The sequence below is a fragment of the Pterocles gutturalis genome, unplaced genomic scaffold (assembly GCF_000699245.1).
Source record: "Pterocles gutturalis isolate BGI_N339 unplaced genomic scaffold, ASM69924v1 scaffold8007, whole genome shotgun sequence".
Lineage (NCBI taxonomy): Eukaryota > Metazoa > Chordata > Aves > Pterocliformes > Pteroclidae > Pterocles > Pterocles gutturalis.
In genome coordinates this window covers 41,300-59,297 of record NW_010107914.1, presented here as the reverse complement: position 1 = coordinate 59,297, position 17,998 = coordinate 41,300, and the positions used below count along the sequence as shown (strand labels likewise).

Below are 17,998 nucleotides of genomic sequence, written 5' to 3'. Positions count from 1 at the left end.
GAAAGAGTGCCTACTTAAGAGGCATAACGAGCAAAGAGTAACTTTGCTTTGTTGGACTAATCTCACAGAGCAATTCATTGCTCCTCTAATGATTTACTCCTAGAACTGATGCTATCTTTTCCCACCATACCTTCCCCGTACACACATACAAACGACTTTGGAACAATTACTATCTTCAGCATCCTGGAACAATTTAAGGAGAATAAGACTTGCAAATTAAAGCAGTGGTCATTTCTATCAACTTTGATTTAGGTTAATGATTGTAAATAATAATTAGTAGTTGATATTTGAATGCCTTGTCATTGAATCTCCACAGGGATTACAGAATGTCTAGGTCATTTAGATGAACAGTTCTACTCGTTCCAAGGCAAATGAGGAGGATTTGTGTCTGAAATCTAGGGCCTTAAGCATGGCTTAAACTTTTGCATGCCTTGAATAATCCCAGTGGAAGCAATTCAGTGCACTCTGTCACATTTGGCTTGTGTGAATGACTGTTTCAGCATTTTGCCTTTCAATATGAAAATTCAGGCAGCACACATGATAGATGAATAATTTTAAAACCTAACATTTTATTTTTTATTCTTTACTTTTATTCTTTATTTTTAAAAATTATATTTAATTAAAAATTAGGATAAATATGCAGTTGCTGTCATGAGCCCTGAGGAGTGTAGGATTACCACAGGAATACTAAGTGCGAAGTGAGCTTGCTTAGTTACCAGCCATTACTAGGAAGTTCAAAGTCACAGAATCACAGAATGTTAGAGATTGGAAGGGACCTTGAAAGATCATCTAGTCCAAACCCCCTGCCGGAGCAGGAACTTACTAGACCATTTAAATCAAAGCCTATTTATCTTGTCATTCCTTTGAAGTTTGGTTTTTGCTAAAGTTTATTAGTAGGGAATTTATTTTGACTGAACATTTTCTTATAAATCTTCATGTAAAATCAGCTTATTGGAGGTTGTTTTGAAATACTAACCACTGTTTAAACCTTTTTTTTTTTTTTTTTTTTAATAAACATAAGTTAGGGGTAAACCTCGGAGATAAACTTGTGTTTTCATGCTTTCTTGTTAAAATAAAAATAATAATTTCCTGCTCTCTCTTCTGATTTCTTTTTGATTTTTCTCCAAGGTGAAATTGAAAGGCTGTGCTTTTGGGTAAATGCAATAAAATTTAGCAGCTTTTTGTAACCTAATGGCTGCTGGGGTGGGAGTGTGTGTGTATGCCAGGGTGGAGAGCTGGAAATAGCAAGGCAGTTAACAGAAAGACCATTCGAGTTTGTCATTGTTGGGTCTTATCATGATGTTACATGCCTGACCATGTAACTGGTGTGGTTTCTTAGAAGTGCAGATTAAATCTCAATAGCATTAGAACTCATTAATTTATTTTTAACTTACCTCAATATAAATTACAGATTTCCTTAATGTACTTCTCATGTGAGTTTTGCAGTTTCTTTCCTGTTGGTGTGTATTTATGCCAAGGATATGATCAAATGCAGTGTTCCTACAGCACAGTAGGGATTGAAACCCCTTGAATGTATTCCAACCGTAATTTAGCATGAGTAAGGCGAGTAAAGCTGGTAAATTACACCTCTTCCAAAGATATAATCCAAAGGTGCTAATGTTCCCTTACCTATGTGTTGTTTCATATCTCTGTGGTTCGGTTCCCCATTTATAATGCACAGATGAAAGTATTCCCTTGCATCAGAAGAGCGTTGTGAGCCTATATTCATTCATAAACATGATTAGTTACATAAAGATGTTCATAAACATATTAGTGAGAAAGTAGTGTTATAAATGGCTTCAGGATAATGGACCTGCCTATCTAATGGTTAAAACGAATTTCAAAACAGTTGTTAAGATTACAGTTTTCAACTTTTTGATACACAGACTATACCAGGAAAATGCAGCTGTCTGAATCTTGTGAAGATGATGTATAACTCTCTTCTGTATAAGCTCATGGAGATTTTACCCTGGGTCGCTGTTGTCAAATATCAGTTTCATATTTCACATTTGCCTAGAGACAATTTACAGACCTGTGCATTTTGTGCAGCCCAGTGGCACCATTATGTAGGAATTTCTGCATGTGTTTTTTGAAGGAAATGAAGGCTCCTAGGATGCTTGAGGCATTCAGGGTTAAAGAGCAGAAGGGGGAATTTAAAGAGGCTGGAATTGTCTAAATGTAAATTCTTTGTGCAAGTTAAGTCCATAGTCAAGGTAAGCAAAAGAAAAAAAAAAAGTTAAACTTTGAGGTTAAAGTTGACATGCAATGTAAATTTTATATGAAAATTATGCTAGTACTTTAAATATAACCTTATGATTCTTCCTGTTGTCAAAACTTTTGGGGGAATTGGAAAAATCTCCGTTCAGCTAAATAGGGAGAGATTCTCTGTGTGCATAGGTAGGAATTTCAGTTTTTTTCAGGTTTGGTTCCTGCTGCAAATGTCTGTCAAAGCTGCTCAGGCATTGTAATTCTTTGAACCAACAGGATTTTCTTTGTGATGAGAGCAAGCAAGTCACCCAATGAAAAGAACTGGTATATTCAATCTGTACAAGGCCTCACTGTGTAAGACTGAGTGTGGGTGATAATATGTTTTCTCCTTCGAGTATGTCTGTTTTAAGTGTTTAAAGTTTAAAAACTGCTTTAAGTTTTAAATAAACCCCATATGTTTTGTTATGGTGTACCACACTATCATAGTAGATTTGTTTTCTTGATCTTCTATTGGCATTGTCCAGTCAAGCAAATATAAATTGAAACTTGCTAATTGGTATTTAGAAAAATCAATTTCCTGATCACATTCAAAATTAGAATATAATGCTTTGTTTTTCAAGAGCTGCCTGTTTCAAGGAGGGGTCATGCATGGTGCTGGCACGTCTGCTGTCCCTGAAATAAATTGTTCGGCATTTGAAGGTGTAGATAAAAGGACCTTTTGGAGTTGCTTTAGCAGATTATTTCTGTGATCTGCGTTACAATTTGACACCACAAATGTTTGTATTAGTAATCTGAATGCACATAGAGCTGTGACACGGGGCTAAGAGACAAGATACAGTGTTAACTTCATCCTGAATCTGCACCAATCATCTTCAGGACAGGACTATTTCCCAGAGGACTTTATTTGTTGAAAGATGCTGTTGAAGGATTCACAAAAGGACCAGACAACGCCCCACACTCTGCAGCTCCACACCTGGAGTGACCTCTCTCTGGAGCTCTGTGCACCTGGAGCACTGTGCATAGCCTATGTCACTCTAAGCAGTGTCTTGTCTCACAACAAATTAACAGGCAGCCCAAGGCAGAAAAGTTTCCACATGTCTATTATAAGCTACTGCCTTCTTCACCTGTATGTATGAGGCTGGCCGAGGGAAACCTGTCGATGCATCTCTCCAGGGCTGTAGGACGTGACATGCTGGCCACGCACAGAAATCTTCTACATAATCTGAATTAAAACAGTGTGGAGGAGAGCTTGCTAGCAGCCAGTGTGAAAATGTTACAGATGGAACTTTTTTCTCCAAGTGCTTTGTGCAATGTTGCAGTACAACTATAATTGAGGTTTTCAGCTGTTTCCTTCGGGGGTTAATTATAGACTGCTGTAAGAGACAGAGATAAGAACATTTGTCTGAATGCTCACTGTTTAAAACTCAACGATTAACACAGTATCTCCACTGTTGGCTTGAAGGTTTATACCTGTTTCCCTGGTATATCAACTTCACTTTGTTTATACTTACGGCCTTCGTTTGCTCTTTCATATCTTGCCTGCTCTAGCACCTCTAGCCCATGCACTGCATCCCTGCCCACATGTTCAGAAAATGGGTTTTTCAGTGTCTGGAAAAGGTGCCTGTAAATTTGGCTCTTTCTAACTTAAAATTTTCTAACATTATCTCCAAAGAATTTGTATCTCCAGATATCCCCACACTAATCACATACTTTACCTAAGGCATGCAGACACCACCTCTGCCAAGCGGAGAAAACGTCCCTTCGACTGTCTGCAAACCAGCCCTCACCCTAGCAGAGAAACCAGGAGCTCAGTCCCTCCCCCCTGTCCCCACTTCACAATAATTATTGTGTCTCAAGGCCATCAGGACATGACAAGGGGCTAATCTCTTTCTAGTGCAGCTGCAGATGTTTTGTACAACTTCAGCTCACAGGCAGAGTAGTCCTCATGCCTGTTTCATTTAAGGAGAGATTTCATGACCAGTGATCTGCTGCTAGATCTCCAGGCTGAGTCTGGTGTAAGTATCCATTTGGCCTTTGGGACTTAGAAGTTCTTCTATTTCTGCAGGTCTTTTGGCTCTGCATCACTACCCTTTCCTGTAAATCAGTTCTAGATGACAACATTCTGAAGCGAAGCTTCCCAAGTCATACTGGTCCAGATATATAGTTTGCCAAAGTAAATATGAAGTTTAAATCCTTTGTTCCTCCTCTTCTTCCATTAGTTGAGGCAGAGTAACGTCTGCATCCCTATGAAACAGCAGTCAAATCCAGCCACCTGCATCACTGCAAATACCTGTGCCATCTGTTTCTTATTAAGGACTGTCAAATTTAAATCAGTCAGAACTGTGTCTTTGCTGCCAGAGAAGCTGTCCAGAAGTGGCACTGGAAAAATAGTGCCAAGAAGATAATCAGAGGAATGTATTACTTTTACCTCTCATATAATTTTAATAGTTTCTTGTAAATATGCTACAATCATGAGGAGAAAAATGACAAGAGACTGCTATCCCATACTGACACATCTACCCGTTATACAAGCCAGTTAACATGAACAAAGGTAGAACTGCAAAGAGGCAAAAGATTTACCAGGAAAACTGTGGATGGTAAGGTAAGGTGTGGTGGATGCTGCTACGCTTAACCATCCTGTTCTTTCCTGCAAGTGAGGAAAGTAGATTAATGTAAAATTGCCATGGAGACATGGCCTTACTGATGCTGTCTTGGTATCAAATAATTTGTAAATCGTCATGCTGTCCCCACATGCTAGAAACATTTAGAATCATAAAGGAGAGAGGACCCTGTTAACGACCAAAAGACTGAGCCAGGGTGAGCTTGGCGTTCAGCTAAGTTACCTGTGCCAGATTTTCCTCCCAAATTCAGAAAGTTGTAGTTCAAAGACCTGCTGGAAAATAGGACTGTGTCGATGACCCCTGATGAAGATGAGAAGAGAGGGACAATAATTTGTTGAGGAGAGAAGAGTAGTTGCCTGCTAAAACTGAACTGGGAAAATGCCTTGGTGTCCAGAAGGGAGACAACTGTGCGGGTACTTGCAGGAAGAGCAACATTCATTGCCTTCTACAGAAATGGTGTAACAGGCTCAGTGACTGAAATGCGTGAATGAACTACCACTATTCTTCTCTGTCTTTCTCTTGCACTAATTGGGATCACGTTCAGGTTAGCCAGTTCCTCTTCAACGTACATCAGAAAGTGGATGGAGGTGTAGCAGGTCCTCTCTCAGAGGCTGACAGCTGGAGGTGGTGTAATTTAGGTTGTAATACTAGGAAGCTTCTAGTCATTCATTAGTGTTGTACTTTACTAATTGCCTCCTAGAGTGAGTTCTGAGTCATGTTTAACATGGCAATTGGTGGGGATTAGAGTCTTCTAAGGAGGCAGATTATGTCAGAACACTACACCGTGTCGCCATTCTTACTACTGAACTATTACGGGGAATAGTACATTCATTATTTGATTAAAAGTTCTGTTTTGCCATTAATGAAAATCATCTGTTATAGGTGAGCTGACAGCTTTTATGAAGAGGAGATAAAATGAAACTGAGGAAAATGGCCTTTGAAACACTATAGTCATAAATTGTTAACAGTAATACTTTATGATCTCAGCCTGGACCTCTCCAACAGCTTGAGCGTCTGTTTGGACTTTCATCGTATCACCACCAGCAGGGTTGTGTTTGGAAGGGAAGACAGGGACGGTGGCTTCTTGCCTGTAGGTGATATAAGGCTGCCATGCTCCATTTCAAAATGAAGCTGTGAGGCTTGTGGGACATCCTGTAGGTCCTCTTAAATCAGCTTCCTAGTATATATGTTATAGTGATGCAAAGATTTTGTATGCAGCTCCCAGGTTTGGGAAGGCTGGTTTCCTTTCAGATATTGCTTATATATACACATGCTTAGATTCATATCAGTTTCACAACAAAGTTCAGATACCATACAAAGTTCAAATACCATAAAAGAATAGAGTTTTTTTTACAGAGATAGTCAGGAATTTGCTGGGACTGAGGAGAATCTGTATCGCCTTGCTGGGTACTGCTCTTAATTGCTAGGCAGAGTACCTCAACTTCAAGTCAGAGTACCTCAACTAATGAAACGGAAAGGATTTCTTTGTCCATTTGTTCTGTATCCCTTTTGTACAAGATGGTATTCTGTCTCTGCTGTGGTCTTCAGGAGAGATGTTCTTGGCACATGTGAGAAATATGCCAACAACACTGGCCCTGTCAGTGACCTTGTTTGCTGCCTTGCTTATATTCATGCCTGAATGAGGCATGGGTGCAATGCCTAATTGTTCAGGCTGGGACAGCTCTAGGCAGTCCAGCAGCAGAGCTGTGGGCATGCAAGGGAGCATGCAGGCTAAAATGTCAGAGATTTTGGAAATAGCTCCTTTATAGCTATGTAGCTGCTGTGTTTTGATCTCACATATCTTAACCTGGTCTTTTTGGTTCAGCACGCTGGGTCTCCTGAGTCTTTGGAAGAAAAAGATCAAATTGAACAAGAAACTGGTCCAAGATGAGTTTTAACATTTGATGTTCTGAAATAAAAACTAGTAGCACCTTAGCTAAATCATTCTTCCACCTCAGCTATGTGTTGTCTCATTCTTTCTGGTGTATGAAAGCAGAGAAACTTTACACCAATGTTACACTAGGAGGCACTCTTTGGCTCCTGCAAGCCACTTTGTTCAGGTAAAGCAAAGCCTTTTTAGGTCATTTGTACTGTGAAGTTGAGGAGCTTTATTTCCATTTTCTTGAGAAAATATTGCTCTTGAGCTAAAAGAAATTAAAAAAGAAGAGATCAAGGTCATCATAATCATAAAAGTAATTTGTGGTGTTCATAACTTATGTGTAAAGAAGGATTATTTGGATGAATATAATAGTCTCTGACCTGAGATAGCCACTTTCTTGAATAACCCAATTTTATGTGAACATGTGTTGGATGAATAAGTGCTTTGTACAGAAGACAGCTGAAACTAAGAGTTTCTGTGCAGGCAGTTCCATAGACAGTCTTCAAAAAATTCAGCCTGGATCAATCGTCATAAAGGATTGTTAAACTCCATGTTCTACATGTGCTGGATTTTTCTTCTTGAGTTGCTTTGCCCAAAAATTCTGGAGTGGTTAAATTGCAAAACAATGATGGAAAAACATTGTTTCTCCCTTGTTTAAGCATGGGAATGAAACATGGCTTTAAAGAGAACTGAAGAACTTTTCCAGGAAAGGTTTACTATTTGTGTAATTATGATAGAGAGTATTATTTTCTGGAAAATGATGGAATGGAGTAAATCATAGTACTGGGACATGTTATTTATGAATTAGCCAAAGCCATACACCCTGAAAGTTTGCAATATTTTGGTCAGTTTGGGTGCATTTTTGTTGTGTTTGGCTAACAGGCAGTGTCTCCAGGCAGATAGGGGGCTGGACTGGTGCATAGAGCTGGGATCATAACCAAGCTCTAGCACTAGCCAGTTATGTGCCCTAAAACACAACAGTTCCCTGCCTTACTTTTCCTGTCAGTGAAAGAATGAGGTAATAAGTCTCATCTTTAGATGCTCTGAGACCTATTAATAAAAATTACTATCTAAATTTTAGGTATATGTAACTGTTTGGTGGCTTGGATTTTTCTTCCTAACCATTCAGAGCAGTTATTAATGAAATGCTTTTGCATTCAAGCAGCCTGGGGAGGTAGCATATTAAGTAGCTCAGACGTGGGCAGAATGGACTCTGTCTTAAATAGCCAGGATGAATGGTGTGCTGCGCAGCTCTGCTCTCCATCAGCCGTGCTGCTGGCACCCCTCTGTCTCCTGTACAAATATGTGAGCAGGGAGAGAATAAGATCAGGGAGCAGACCTAGCTGAAAACCGTCCAAGCAAAAATATGTGTGTATCTGTTTATTTTGGCTGGATGGGTTCTCTGACTTTCTTCACTGTACAGCCCCCCCAGCAGCTCTGTGAGCACAAGGAGGGAGGTGGGGGGTCTAACGGGGAGGACACAGCTCATGGCTAGGAGTGGGGCTATGAGCGGCTAGTGTTTGTCTTCTCGCTTTTTTGCGGAATTGCAGAATGTGGATCACCCTGTGAGCTTGTGTTGAGGAATCTTCAGGAAAATACTGGTCTCCTGGCCTTGCGAGATCGCCATTCAGTGGAGTGAAAACTTAAGAGTCAGAAAAAAGCTCTCCTTGAGAATCCTGCATTAAACAAAAGATGTGAGGGCTGAGACATGGGCATGGAACAAACAGGCTCTCCTCTGTGTCAAGGTCCCGGGCTGTGCTGCAGAGCTCCTCTCTTGAGTTCAGCTGCTCCTCTTCACACTGTGCATCAGTTGGACTAAAGTCTCTCTGTATTCCCACGGGTCACTAGGTCCCCAAGAGCTGTAAAAAAAAGAGCCTTGGTGTTCCTGACTTGCCGGTTCTTGCAAATATGATGGCTTTTGGGCTGTTGTGTTACATGATGAGGGTTGAATAAGGGTTCCTTGGGCTTTTGGTACCATTTCAGTAGGCAAATTTATGCACTTGTATCTCTAATAACCACTGAGGAACTGTTTGCAGAGCTCCTTTTGGGATGGCAGCTGGTATCCTTCATGGGAACCCAGAGTCCTACTGCTCTTGCTTTTGGTACAGCTGATCCTCAGATTTGAAGCTGCCCTCTGTGGGTAAAAACATTATTCCAGGATTTGGCTTCAAGTGTAGCATTGCCTAGTAATAGCCTGCAAATAATACAAGTATTATATGAGCTGATTTTTGTTTTCTTTTCCTGTTCAATAGACTACCTGATAATTTCTCATACCTTCCCTTTAAATCATGGTTTAAATCATGATCCACTGCTTAGATATTCTGAAAACAGAATTTATTCTAGGTAAATCAAGTCAAACAGAGGACATTTTTTTTTCCCAGTTGGTTTCTTCTCTAACCTTTCTAATTACAACAATCTTAAATGCCATATGAAGCTTCATTCATGTTGCTTGGACATTAAATGAACTATTAGGTAGTGTAGGATTAGAGCAACATCAAAGCCCTCACAGATTTTTCAGCACTGTGTGAAGCCTCTCATTTTCCTTTTGACTTGGAGTACCATGAAGATTATAGGTTTTATTCAATAATTATACTGGCACTGTTCTCTCCTCTCCATAGGTAAGGCTGTGTCAGCATTTCTGTTATAATCCCCTAGTTTCAAAGGACTTTATTACTTGTCCATAAAAACTTGTTCTGAGACATAATTTGGTATTAAACTCTCATCCTGGGATAAGGAGAAGAAAAACTATTTAAACACTTGGGGACTGCTCCCTAGTTTTAGAGAGAGCATGTGCATTTTAAAGCAGTCAGAGTCAGTGCCTGAAAATTCTCTACCAGTTTTACAATTCAAAATGGCCTCTATTTTCTACAGTGAATGTTAGCAGGTTGCTTTTAGGCTGCTTGGTGGATTTGTTCTTTCTCCTTCGTGAAGCAGAGAAGGGGCAAAGGTTCACAAATACAAAGCACTTAAATCTCAGGGTAAACTTTGCCAGTGATCTTTGACACCAGGTCTACTGCACTGAATCCTCTGGGACGGAAGAGTGGTGAGATTATAGAAAGTAATATGTGCAAGGAGTGAGGTGGGAATAAAAACAAGCTTCTGGGAAAGGTTCAGTGCTTTTAAAGCAGCTGCAACCAAGATCTTGCACCCTGTGCTCCCTAATAAGAAAATGGTTGCAGACGAGGATGAAGAACTGAGGGAATTTTTTTTCTTTGTGAGGAATGCTTTGGGGGTTCTTGCATTAGTATATGTATCCTAAAACTAGGATAGATTGAGGATATCGTATTTACTTATTAGCAAAAAGTAGATTGTGTTTGTAGAAGACTGAGTTAAGAGATGTAAGTAGGGTATCCTGTGATACCACTTTATAGACTGTCCCTTTACCAGGCTAACTTTCCAAATGGCTACCAGCAGCTACAGACAGAAGACTGCTAACAGAGAAGTGCCCTGAAAATGTAAGGCATGAACCTAAAGAGCTGTATCACAGCTAGGTGTATCACAGCTGTCTTCTCTGGAGACTCTCAGACAGAACATGTCTTTGGGCACTCTGGTTTGATCTTCCTTTCTTATTGCAGGCACTGTGCTGTCCTTGCTCTAATTATGGAATCAGAAAATCACTGAATCACAGAACTGTAGAACAGCTTGGGTTGGAAGTGACCTTTTAAGTTTAAGTAGTCCAAACACCTTGTCACTAGCAGGGACATCTTTCACTAGGTCAGGTTGCTCAAAGGCCCAGCCAGCCTGACCTTGAACACTTACAATGATGGGGTATCCGCTTCTCTGGGCAACCCGTTCCATTGTCTCACCAGCCTCACCGTAAAAGATTTCTTCGTCATGTTCAACTAAACCTACCCTCTTTCAGTTTAAAATTATTACCCCTTGTTCTGTCACTACAGGCCCTGGTAGAAAGTCTCCCTCCATCTTTCTCATAAGCTACCTTTATATACGGAAAAACTGCAGCAAGGCCTCCCCTGAGCCTTCTCTTCTCTGGGCTGAGCAATCCCAACTCTCTCAACCTTTCCTCATGGGAGAGTTGTTCCAGCCCTCTGACCATTTTTTTGGCCCTCCTCTGGACCTGCTCCACCAGGTCCATGTCTTTCTTGTACTGGGGACCCCACATCTGGATGCAGTACTCCAGGTGGGGTCTAATGAGAGTGGAATAGAGGGGGGAATCACCTTGTATGTTGACCATACTCCTTTTTATGGAACCCAGGATATGGATGGCTTTCTGGGCTGCAAGGGCACATTGCTAGCTCATCCAATTTTCCATCCTCCAGTGTCCCCAAGTTCTTCTCCACAGGACTGCTCTCAATCCCTTCATCCCCCAGAGTGTATTGGTACTGGGGATTGCCCTGACTCACAGCGACACTCTCAGAATGGGATTCTCATCCTAAGGGGTATAAATTCAGACCTGCAAATTCAGAGGCCATTCAAAAACCTACCTTTGCTTTGACATACTTTGCAGTGGATATGAGCATTCCTCATCAACCTTGAAACTTCATGACTCTGTAGAGTCACTTTGCTGCTAGCCAGGGTCAAAACAGTAACATTCTCTTACCAGTCCTTTTTGTAGGGTACAAGTCAGTTTGACCCAAACTGATTCCTCTTTAGGTAAGAAGAGGGTGGTTGTAGTTTTAGCATGGGGAAATGTTTTATCTGAGTGTAGAAAGGCTCACATGACACCATGACTTAGGGTCCAGATCTATCTCTAATGTAACTTCCCCATAGCAGCTGCTGCAGATCATGTGTAGTTAATGTGCACATGGCTGAGCTAAGACCAGCAGTGATGTCTGGGAGAGGCTCCATGTGTAATACATAAAAGTTAGAGGATGAGTTGAAAACAGTAAAACCTGTAATCAATGTTAGGCCTTCAGCTGAATCTCTTCAAAACCCTTTCAGTTCAAGACATTACCTCTTTTTCATCTTCTTTAACTTCCCTCCCCAAAGATATCTATCTGTTCTTCTTCTCCAGACTCAATGTTCTCCCTGTTCTCTTAATGAATCCGGCATCCCAGTGGCATCTGACTAATCGTTTTTCTCAAACTTTTAAGGTGAGAATCCAGTTACACGAGTAGTGATTCCCTTGACATGTGGTGTATGTCGCCACAGCTATGGCACCTTTCATGTATTGGTTTGGGATTTTTTTATTTTTCAGACCTGTTTATTAGAATAAAGTATCTATGGATTTCAGTTCCAGCTGGAGCACTTGCTATTGCATACATGGATTACATTATCCATGTGAAGCAATGAGATCTTGACTTCCTACCTGATCCAGGTACCATGACTCTTCCCTGACCTCTGTCTCTCTCCCTACACTGTATCTGTCCTGTTTACACAGTGAGCTCTGTGTGTCTGGGATTATCTCTTACACTGGTTTTGTATCATGGAGTCAAAATCTCAGAGGTACTCCATAGTTTTTTCTAAAGTGCAAAATAGTTCATCCGTACTTAATGCTACACTAAACAAAAAATATGATACATAAACTTGGTATTATATGGTGGGTTTATTTCAGTGCTGACAATATCAAGCACCTCGGAATTGTCTGATAGACCAGTTTTCTCTTCAGTGAACGTGGTCAGAAGCCCAAAGAGGCATAGCTGCACAGGCATGGAGTGGTTGCACAGTAGGGAACACATGACCTTTGGGTGTCACCCTAAAGATGGTCTGCTGGGTGATCCCACACTGGGCTGCAGGACATGCTTCACTGCAGAAACTCTACTGTGGCAGGGCTGGGGAGCTTCAGCTGAGCATATGTGAACCATCTCCCTGATTTGTCTCTACTGTCTTTCTAGTAAGACATCTTGCCTCTTGCCTGATTTGCATCAGTTGTTCAAATTCAAAACCTGGCTGCAGTGACTGAGTTATGCTTATTTGCTCCTTGATTAGAGAGCTCCAGAGAGGATGGAAAGACATTGGTCAGGAAGGACTACTGAGCAAAGAACTGTATTTAAGCTGTTTCGGTTCAGGCTAAACTGCTAAGAAGTCCGTTAAGTTACCAACAGAATCATTCTTCACAGCTGTCAGCCCTTATCCATACACTAGAAGGATCATTAATATGACTGAAATGGAGTATCTGTCATTCTTGGGCTAACATGCAGTGTACATCCCATAAATACTATTTAAAAGGACTTGGGTCCAGATTGTTTAGTGTTTGTTTCAGAGGATGGTAAAACTTTACTACATTCAATTTTCGTCACTGTTACAAGCTTTTTCAAAAAGTTCCGTACCATGCATTCGTAATGGAAAAGAGACATGCATTTTCTTGCAACTCAGCATCAGGATGAAGCAAAAGAATGGTAAAATAATGAAAGCTAGGAAGATAAACAAGGATCTAACACATTTTAATTACAAAACTAATAGAATTAGATTGACATAGCACTAAATCTCTTGCTGTTACACTCAAAAGTAATGTGAAAATTTAGAATGAAAAAAATCAAGAGAAATGAAGGGTTTCTTCAAGGAGCTACTTTATAAACATTTGAGTTATTAAGTTTAACCTGTTTAACTGAAAACTGCACTCCTCTGAAACTGCATATTGGTGAAAAATAGTCTGAAGAGTACCTTAGCATCCTCTCTAACCATAATGATTTTATAAAACCTTGCTGATTTTATCAGTTTTTAGCTGATGACTTTTCCAACCCTTACAGTCAGGTTTCTCTACTCTTTTTTAAAACATTATGGCTCATTTCTAAGCCTCACAGAAATGACAGTTTACTTTTTCTTTGCCCCCTTTTAATTTCTTTTATGACTTTCAAGGTAAATTAAAGATTTATATTTTTGTGTTTTCAAATTACCGTAACCATTTTCATCTTGGAGTCTGTGCCAGCTCCTGATTAAGATCGTTTCTTGACATTTAGATTTGAATTTTAATGTTATCATACTTCTTTATTTTGCTGATTGACTCTAGATTATATTTATTTCTCTGGATATGTATGCTTTTTTTGGTGGTAATTTACAAAACTCCTAGGTAGATTACTCCTGCAGAAGTGGTGGTATTTGTATTAAAACATGTTACTAGGACTTAGATAAATAAATATCACACATCCTAAAGTCCTGAATCTAATGCTATGGAACCTGAGCCTGAGATAATTAATCTGAAAACTAAAGGTGGAATTGCAAAGCTCAGAAGAAAAGTGGCTTAATTCTGGAAATATGTTTTCAGAAGTTCTCTTGGCCTTGGGCTGGAATAGATGCAGTCTGTAAAAAATAATTTCCTTTTCATAATTTTAAAGAGAAGATTTTGGGGTGTCCTAGTTTGATAGGGACCTATTCCAAACCATTCTTGAATGGCAAAACCATATGAGGTGTGCAATAAGGGACTCAGACAGGAGTCACTTCCTGGCATGTCTTTTCCTGGCTATCCATGGATTTTCCTCCTTTCGAGTTTATAAGAAAGGGAGGAGAAGGCTCTCACCTATGTGAGATGCAAAGAAAAGCTTATTCAAGGGGTACCTCTTTAATTTTTTAAGTATGACAACTTTGATTCCCTCTGCTTTGCATGTAGTGCACTTACACAATGAATGAGGGGATGCAAAATGTTTCCCTTGTGTCAGTTCAAGCCCTAATTTCAGCAAAAAATGATATAAAAATCAATGCTGTTTCATGACGGAGTTCAGATAGAGCTTCAGTAAGCACAAGGCACAGGCAGATGATTGGACAATGGAAGTGTGTGAACCGGCATTTTCAAATAAATCTAATTTTTACTAAACCCCAATATTAAGTCATGTGTCTACCTGGTGATTGTTTATTGAAGCACAGCTATATTGTAATTATACTTTTAACCTGCATATTCCCAGTTGATGTTACTCTAAAAATAGACTCTGATGAAGAACTTGAGTTTTGCAGCTTTTTTTCAGCTGACAGGCAAACTCTGCTCTCAATTTTGGTGACATACCTGCTGATGTCTTGGCTTCTGAGTACATGTTCCAAGGTCATCTATTTTTTTTTCATGCTTTCATGGATTTCTCAGGCATCCCAAACATTATTTACATGTTTAAATTCCCATACCAGATTTAGTTTGACCTTAGGACACACAACAGTGAACTTAAAAGACCATGGATAAAGAGAGAAAAAAATAGCATTTAAAATGTTTGTTTTGCTTTAAAAAGAATAGATGTGCTAAATATTTTAAAACCCCAGACGTTCTGCTATTCTTGTCTTGCCCCACTGGCAATTCAAATCTTCTTTACTCTGAAACAATATGAGTTGCCAGACAAGTAGTGAAATGATCTTATAAAAGTGGGCTAAAAGGTTAAGCAATTGAGTGAAGAGATTTTTAGCACAATCTAAACAATCCATTTTGCAGTATATTACCTCAAGCATTCTGATGGCACCAAAGCAGTAACCCTAAAAAGGAAGCAAGTTTTTTACACCAGCGTATTGAAATGCTTTGATATTGTTGGAGGAAATATCATATTTCCTAATGAAGCACTAGGAAGGAAACTAGAAACATTTTTCCCTAATGGTTCTGAACGTACTAGCTGTTTAGGAATATATACTGGGTCTTGAAAGGAAAAAGTGTTAGAAGAAAAAAATGTGCTCATCGCTCACGATGACAGACAGCTGTGAAAATGCATGAAGCTGCTCTGTGAAACAATGATACCAGTCTAGTTCTAGACAAGCCTGGCCAGGTACCAGAAGCAACCCCAAAAGTCCAAGTTATTTTGTCTTTGCTGATATAGTGTCTCAATTTAGCTAATGTAGGTTAACTAATTAAGCAAATCTTGTTAGTGCCTCACCAAGACCGTTTCTCAGGATATATATTAATACCTTTTAGTATGGCAGCTAGGGTCTGTACCTCCCATCAAGTTTGGCTTCACTAGTTACTAGGATATGGTGGCATTTTTTGTGCATGTCCCCTCTTCCTTAGTCTGAGTTGGTTTCTGCTGTGTTAAATCTCAACTATTCATTAAACAAATTTGAAAAAAAATAAATTCTCTAGATTACAATCATCTATACAGAAACGTGAAATGTCAAGGAAATGCTTTTGCTAAGCACTAACTGTGTAACAAAACTCTTTTTCCAGCCATCTACAGCTCAGTGGGCCATGATTCATTAGTCTTCAGACTTCAGAGGACTTCAATCTCCATTTATCAAATGAAGGGATGGATGCATAATATTAAAAGCAGCAATAGACATTTCACATATGAAACTTCTAACAATGACAGCTAGTTAATTATAGCTCATTTAAGCCACAAAGTGAAACTGACTTAAGCTTTTGCATCACACCATCATGCTTTCCTACAAAACCATTTTGTCTTTCCTCCGAACATATGATATCTGTGGGATCTTCAGGTAGATGGGTCTTCAGGTTGGGTCCTCAGCATCTTTATCCGTTTTTCCAGTCTCTCCATCCATTCATTTCTGAGCCTAAGAACAGAAATACAGATCAGCTTGTCCCCGTATTTTTACAGGGAACAAATTTATACCCTTCACGTTTCCCACTGGTGCTGTCCTCTGGTGCTCTTCTTCTGTTGTCATGCAAACTGTCCTGCCCCTTTAGAGTGCTTTGCTGGATGGCACTTCAGGACTAGCTCTCATCTTCATCTTCAATGTGCCCTGTCTCAAGCCACATTGGCACTCTGGCACAATCGCTCAATGTGCCAGAGTGACTTGTCATCTCCGATTGAGATTGCCTGCTGCCACCTGCTGGGTAGCATCACACAGCATTTCCCCAGTCCCCTTCTCCTCAGAAATGCATTTTAAAAAGTATTGCATAGAGGCTCCTGGAAGCTATTTGGCTTGGAAACACTGAGCAGGTCAAAACTTCTGTTAGACCCATTGCAGACAGCTTTAGGTGATAGATGGCACTTTGTTTTCTTTTTGGTAGTGCCTAGGTACCACAGAAAGACTGCCTCGAATAGAAAAGACAGGAATTTCACAGCTGAGGAGTTGAGACATTGAAATTAGTTTAGTTACAAATGGATAAAGCATTCTAGAGACTAACTCCAGTGTGCTTTCATCCAGGTTTATTAGTGCAAGGCCATCCGTTCTCTTATTTTTTTCAAGCATCAATCCAAAGAGGATTATGAGGGAGATTTTGAAAAAGTGCTTCCTTATTGGATGATCTCCAGCCAAAATAGTCATCTTTGCATGTGCCTTCAATTTATGGAGACTTCATGTGAGGTAAAATGGTACTGATGCTGTTGGTCTTTCTCATTGTGGCTGATCAAGGTAAATATGACTGATTGAGGTAAATATGGCTATGGATGATGATTGCCTTGGTCAGTTGGTACACCTGGACTGTCTGCTTTATTATGGATTTACCTTATGCAAATTAAGCCACCTTAATGAATTCAAATTATATTCTTGTGAAAACAAGGTCACAGAGAAAGAAGGTGGGGCAGGTGTACATCTGTGCTACCTCTGCTGTGAGCATAAGCCTTGGTGTTCAAGACAAGCCTGCACAGCTAGATGTTGTCCTGATAACTTCAGAAAGTTCACACTTTGGACCCATTTATGGAACAATGAATTATTCTCTTAACCTGTGAAACCATAGCTTAGACACATTAGCATTAGCGTGCTAATTTGGGAAGATTTACGATTTGTTAAAAATCAAAGAACAATACTTTCAGCTTTCATTGCGTGACTTAAATATAGGTATCACTTTTCTTTAAAAAATAATTACAACGCAAACTCAAATAACCTTTCCAGATGCAAACTACCTACTTTGTCAGAGCGCTTCTTCGTTGACGTTCTTTTTCAATTTGCAGATATCGAGTTTGTTGTTCAATAGTCTTTTCCCAGAAGTTCCTCAGGTCACTAGTTTCACATCCCCGTACTTCATGACGTATATATTGGCTATTCATTTTCTCTGAAGAAGAAATTTGAAACAACCATATAACAAGTTATTGGTTTGTCATCTGTTTTTACATCTAAAGCACACTCTTACTGTTTTGGATTTTCATGTTAGGGTCACATAGTCTTTTTTTACTAGAATCAGGATAGCGATGGGCATGACTCACTATTTAAGCTTTTCATTCCTAGCTCTGACACTTGTCTGCAGTGATTTGAATTCTTACTTGTTCACCTCAAATATCTATCACCTCCATCTGCCTGTGACCTGTAAGCTCACAATGCAGGATAGTTCTGTTGCATACTCTAGCTAAATGACTAAGATACCTTTTACTGTACTTATAAAAGGAAAGGAAATACAAAAATTGCCAGAGTTTTCCTCACTGTTTTAATATCTATAAAATGACAAAGTGATCATTATAGACTAAGATTAAAACAATGAACAAAAAGAGTTCAGGTGATTTGCAGTTTATTGTTATAACACCTCAGCTTTATT

General features: G+C 39.6%; 1 protein-coding gene across 1 annotated transcript; it reads right to left on the bottom strand.

Moving 5' to 3' along the window:
- Positions 1-15,998: 15,998 nt before the first annotated feature.
- On the bottom strand, positions 15,999-17,516 carry LOC104461000. Its single transcript, XM_010072420.1, has 2 exons — positions 17,377-17,516; positions 15,999-16,077 (listed from the first exon to the last, which is right to left on the bottom strand). Exons 1-2 carry the CDS (start codon positions 17,514-17,516, stop codon positions 15,999-16,001), a joined length of 219 nt encoding a protein of 72 aa, XP_010070722.1.
- Between the last annotated feature and the right edge of the window lie 482 nt (positions 17,517-17,998).

Excerpts from the sequence above, each read along its gene's own strand:
- LOC104461000 (XM_010072420.1), bottom strand. The coding sequence starts at position 17,516 with ATGAATAGCCAATATATACGTCATGAAGTACGGGGATGTGAAACTAGT. Across the intron at positions 16,078-17,376 it reads CGAAGAAGCGCTCTGACAAA|GCTCAGAAATGAATGGATGG; the intron begins GTAGGTAGTTTG and ends TTCTGTTCTTAG.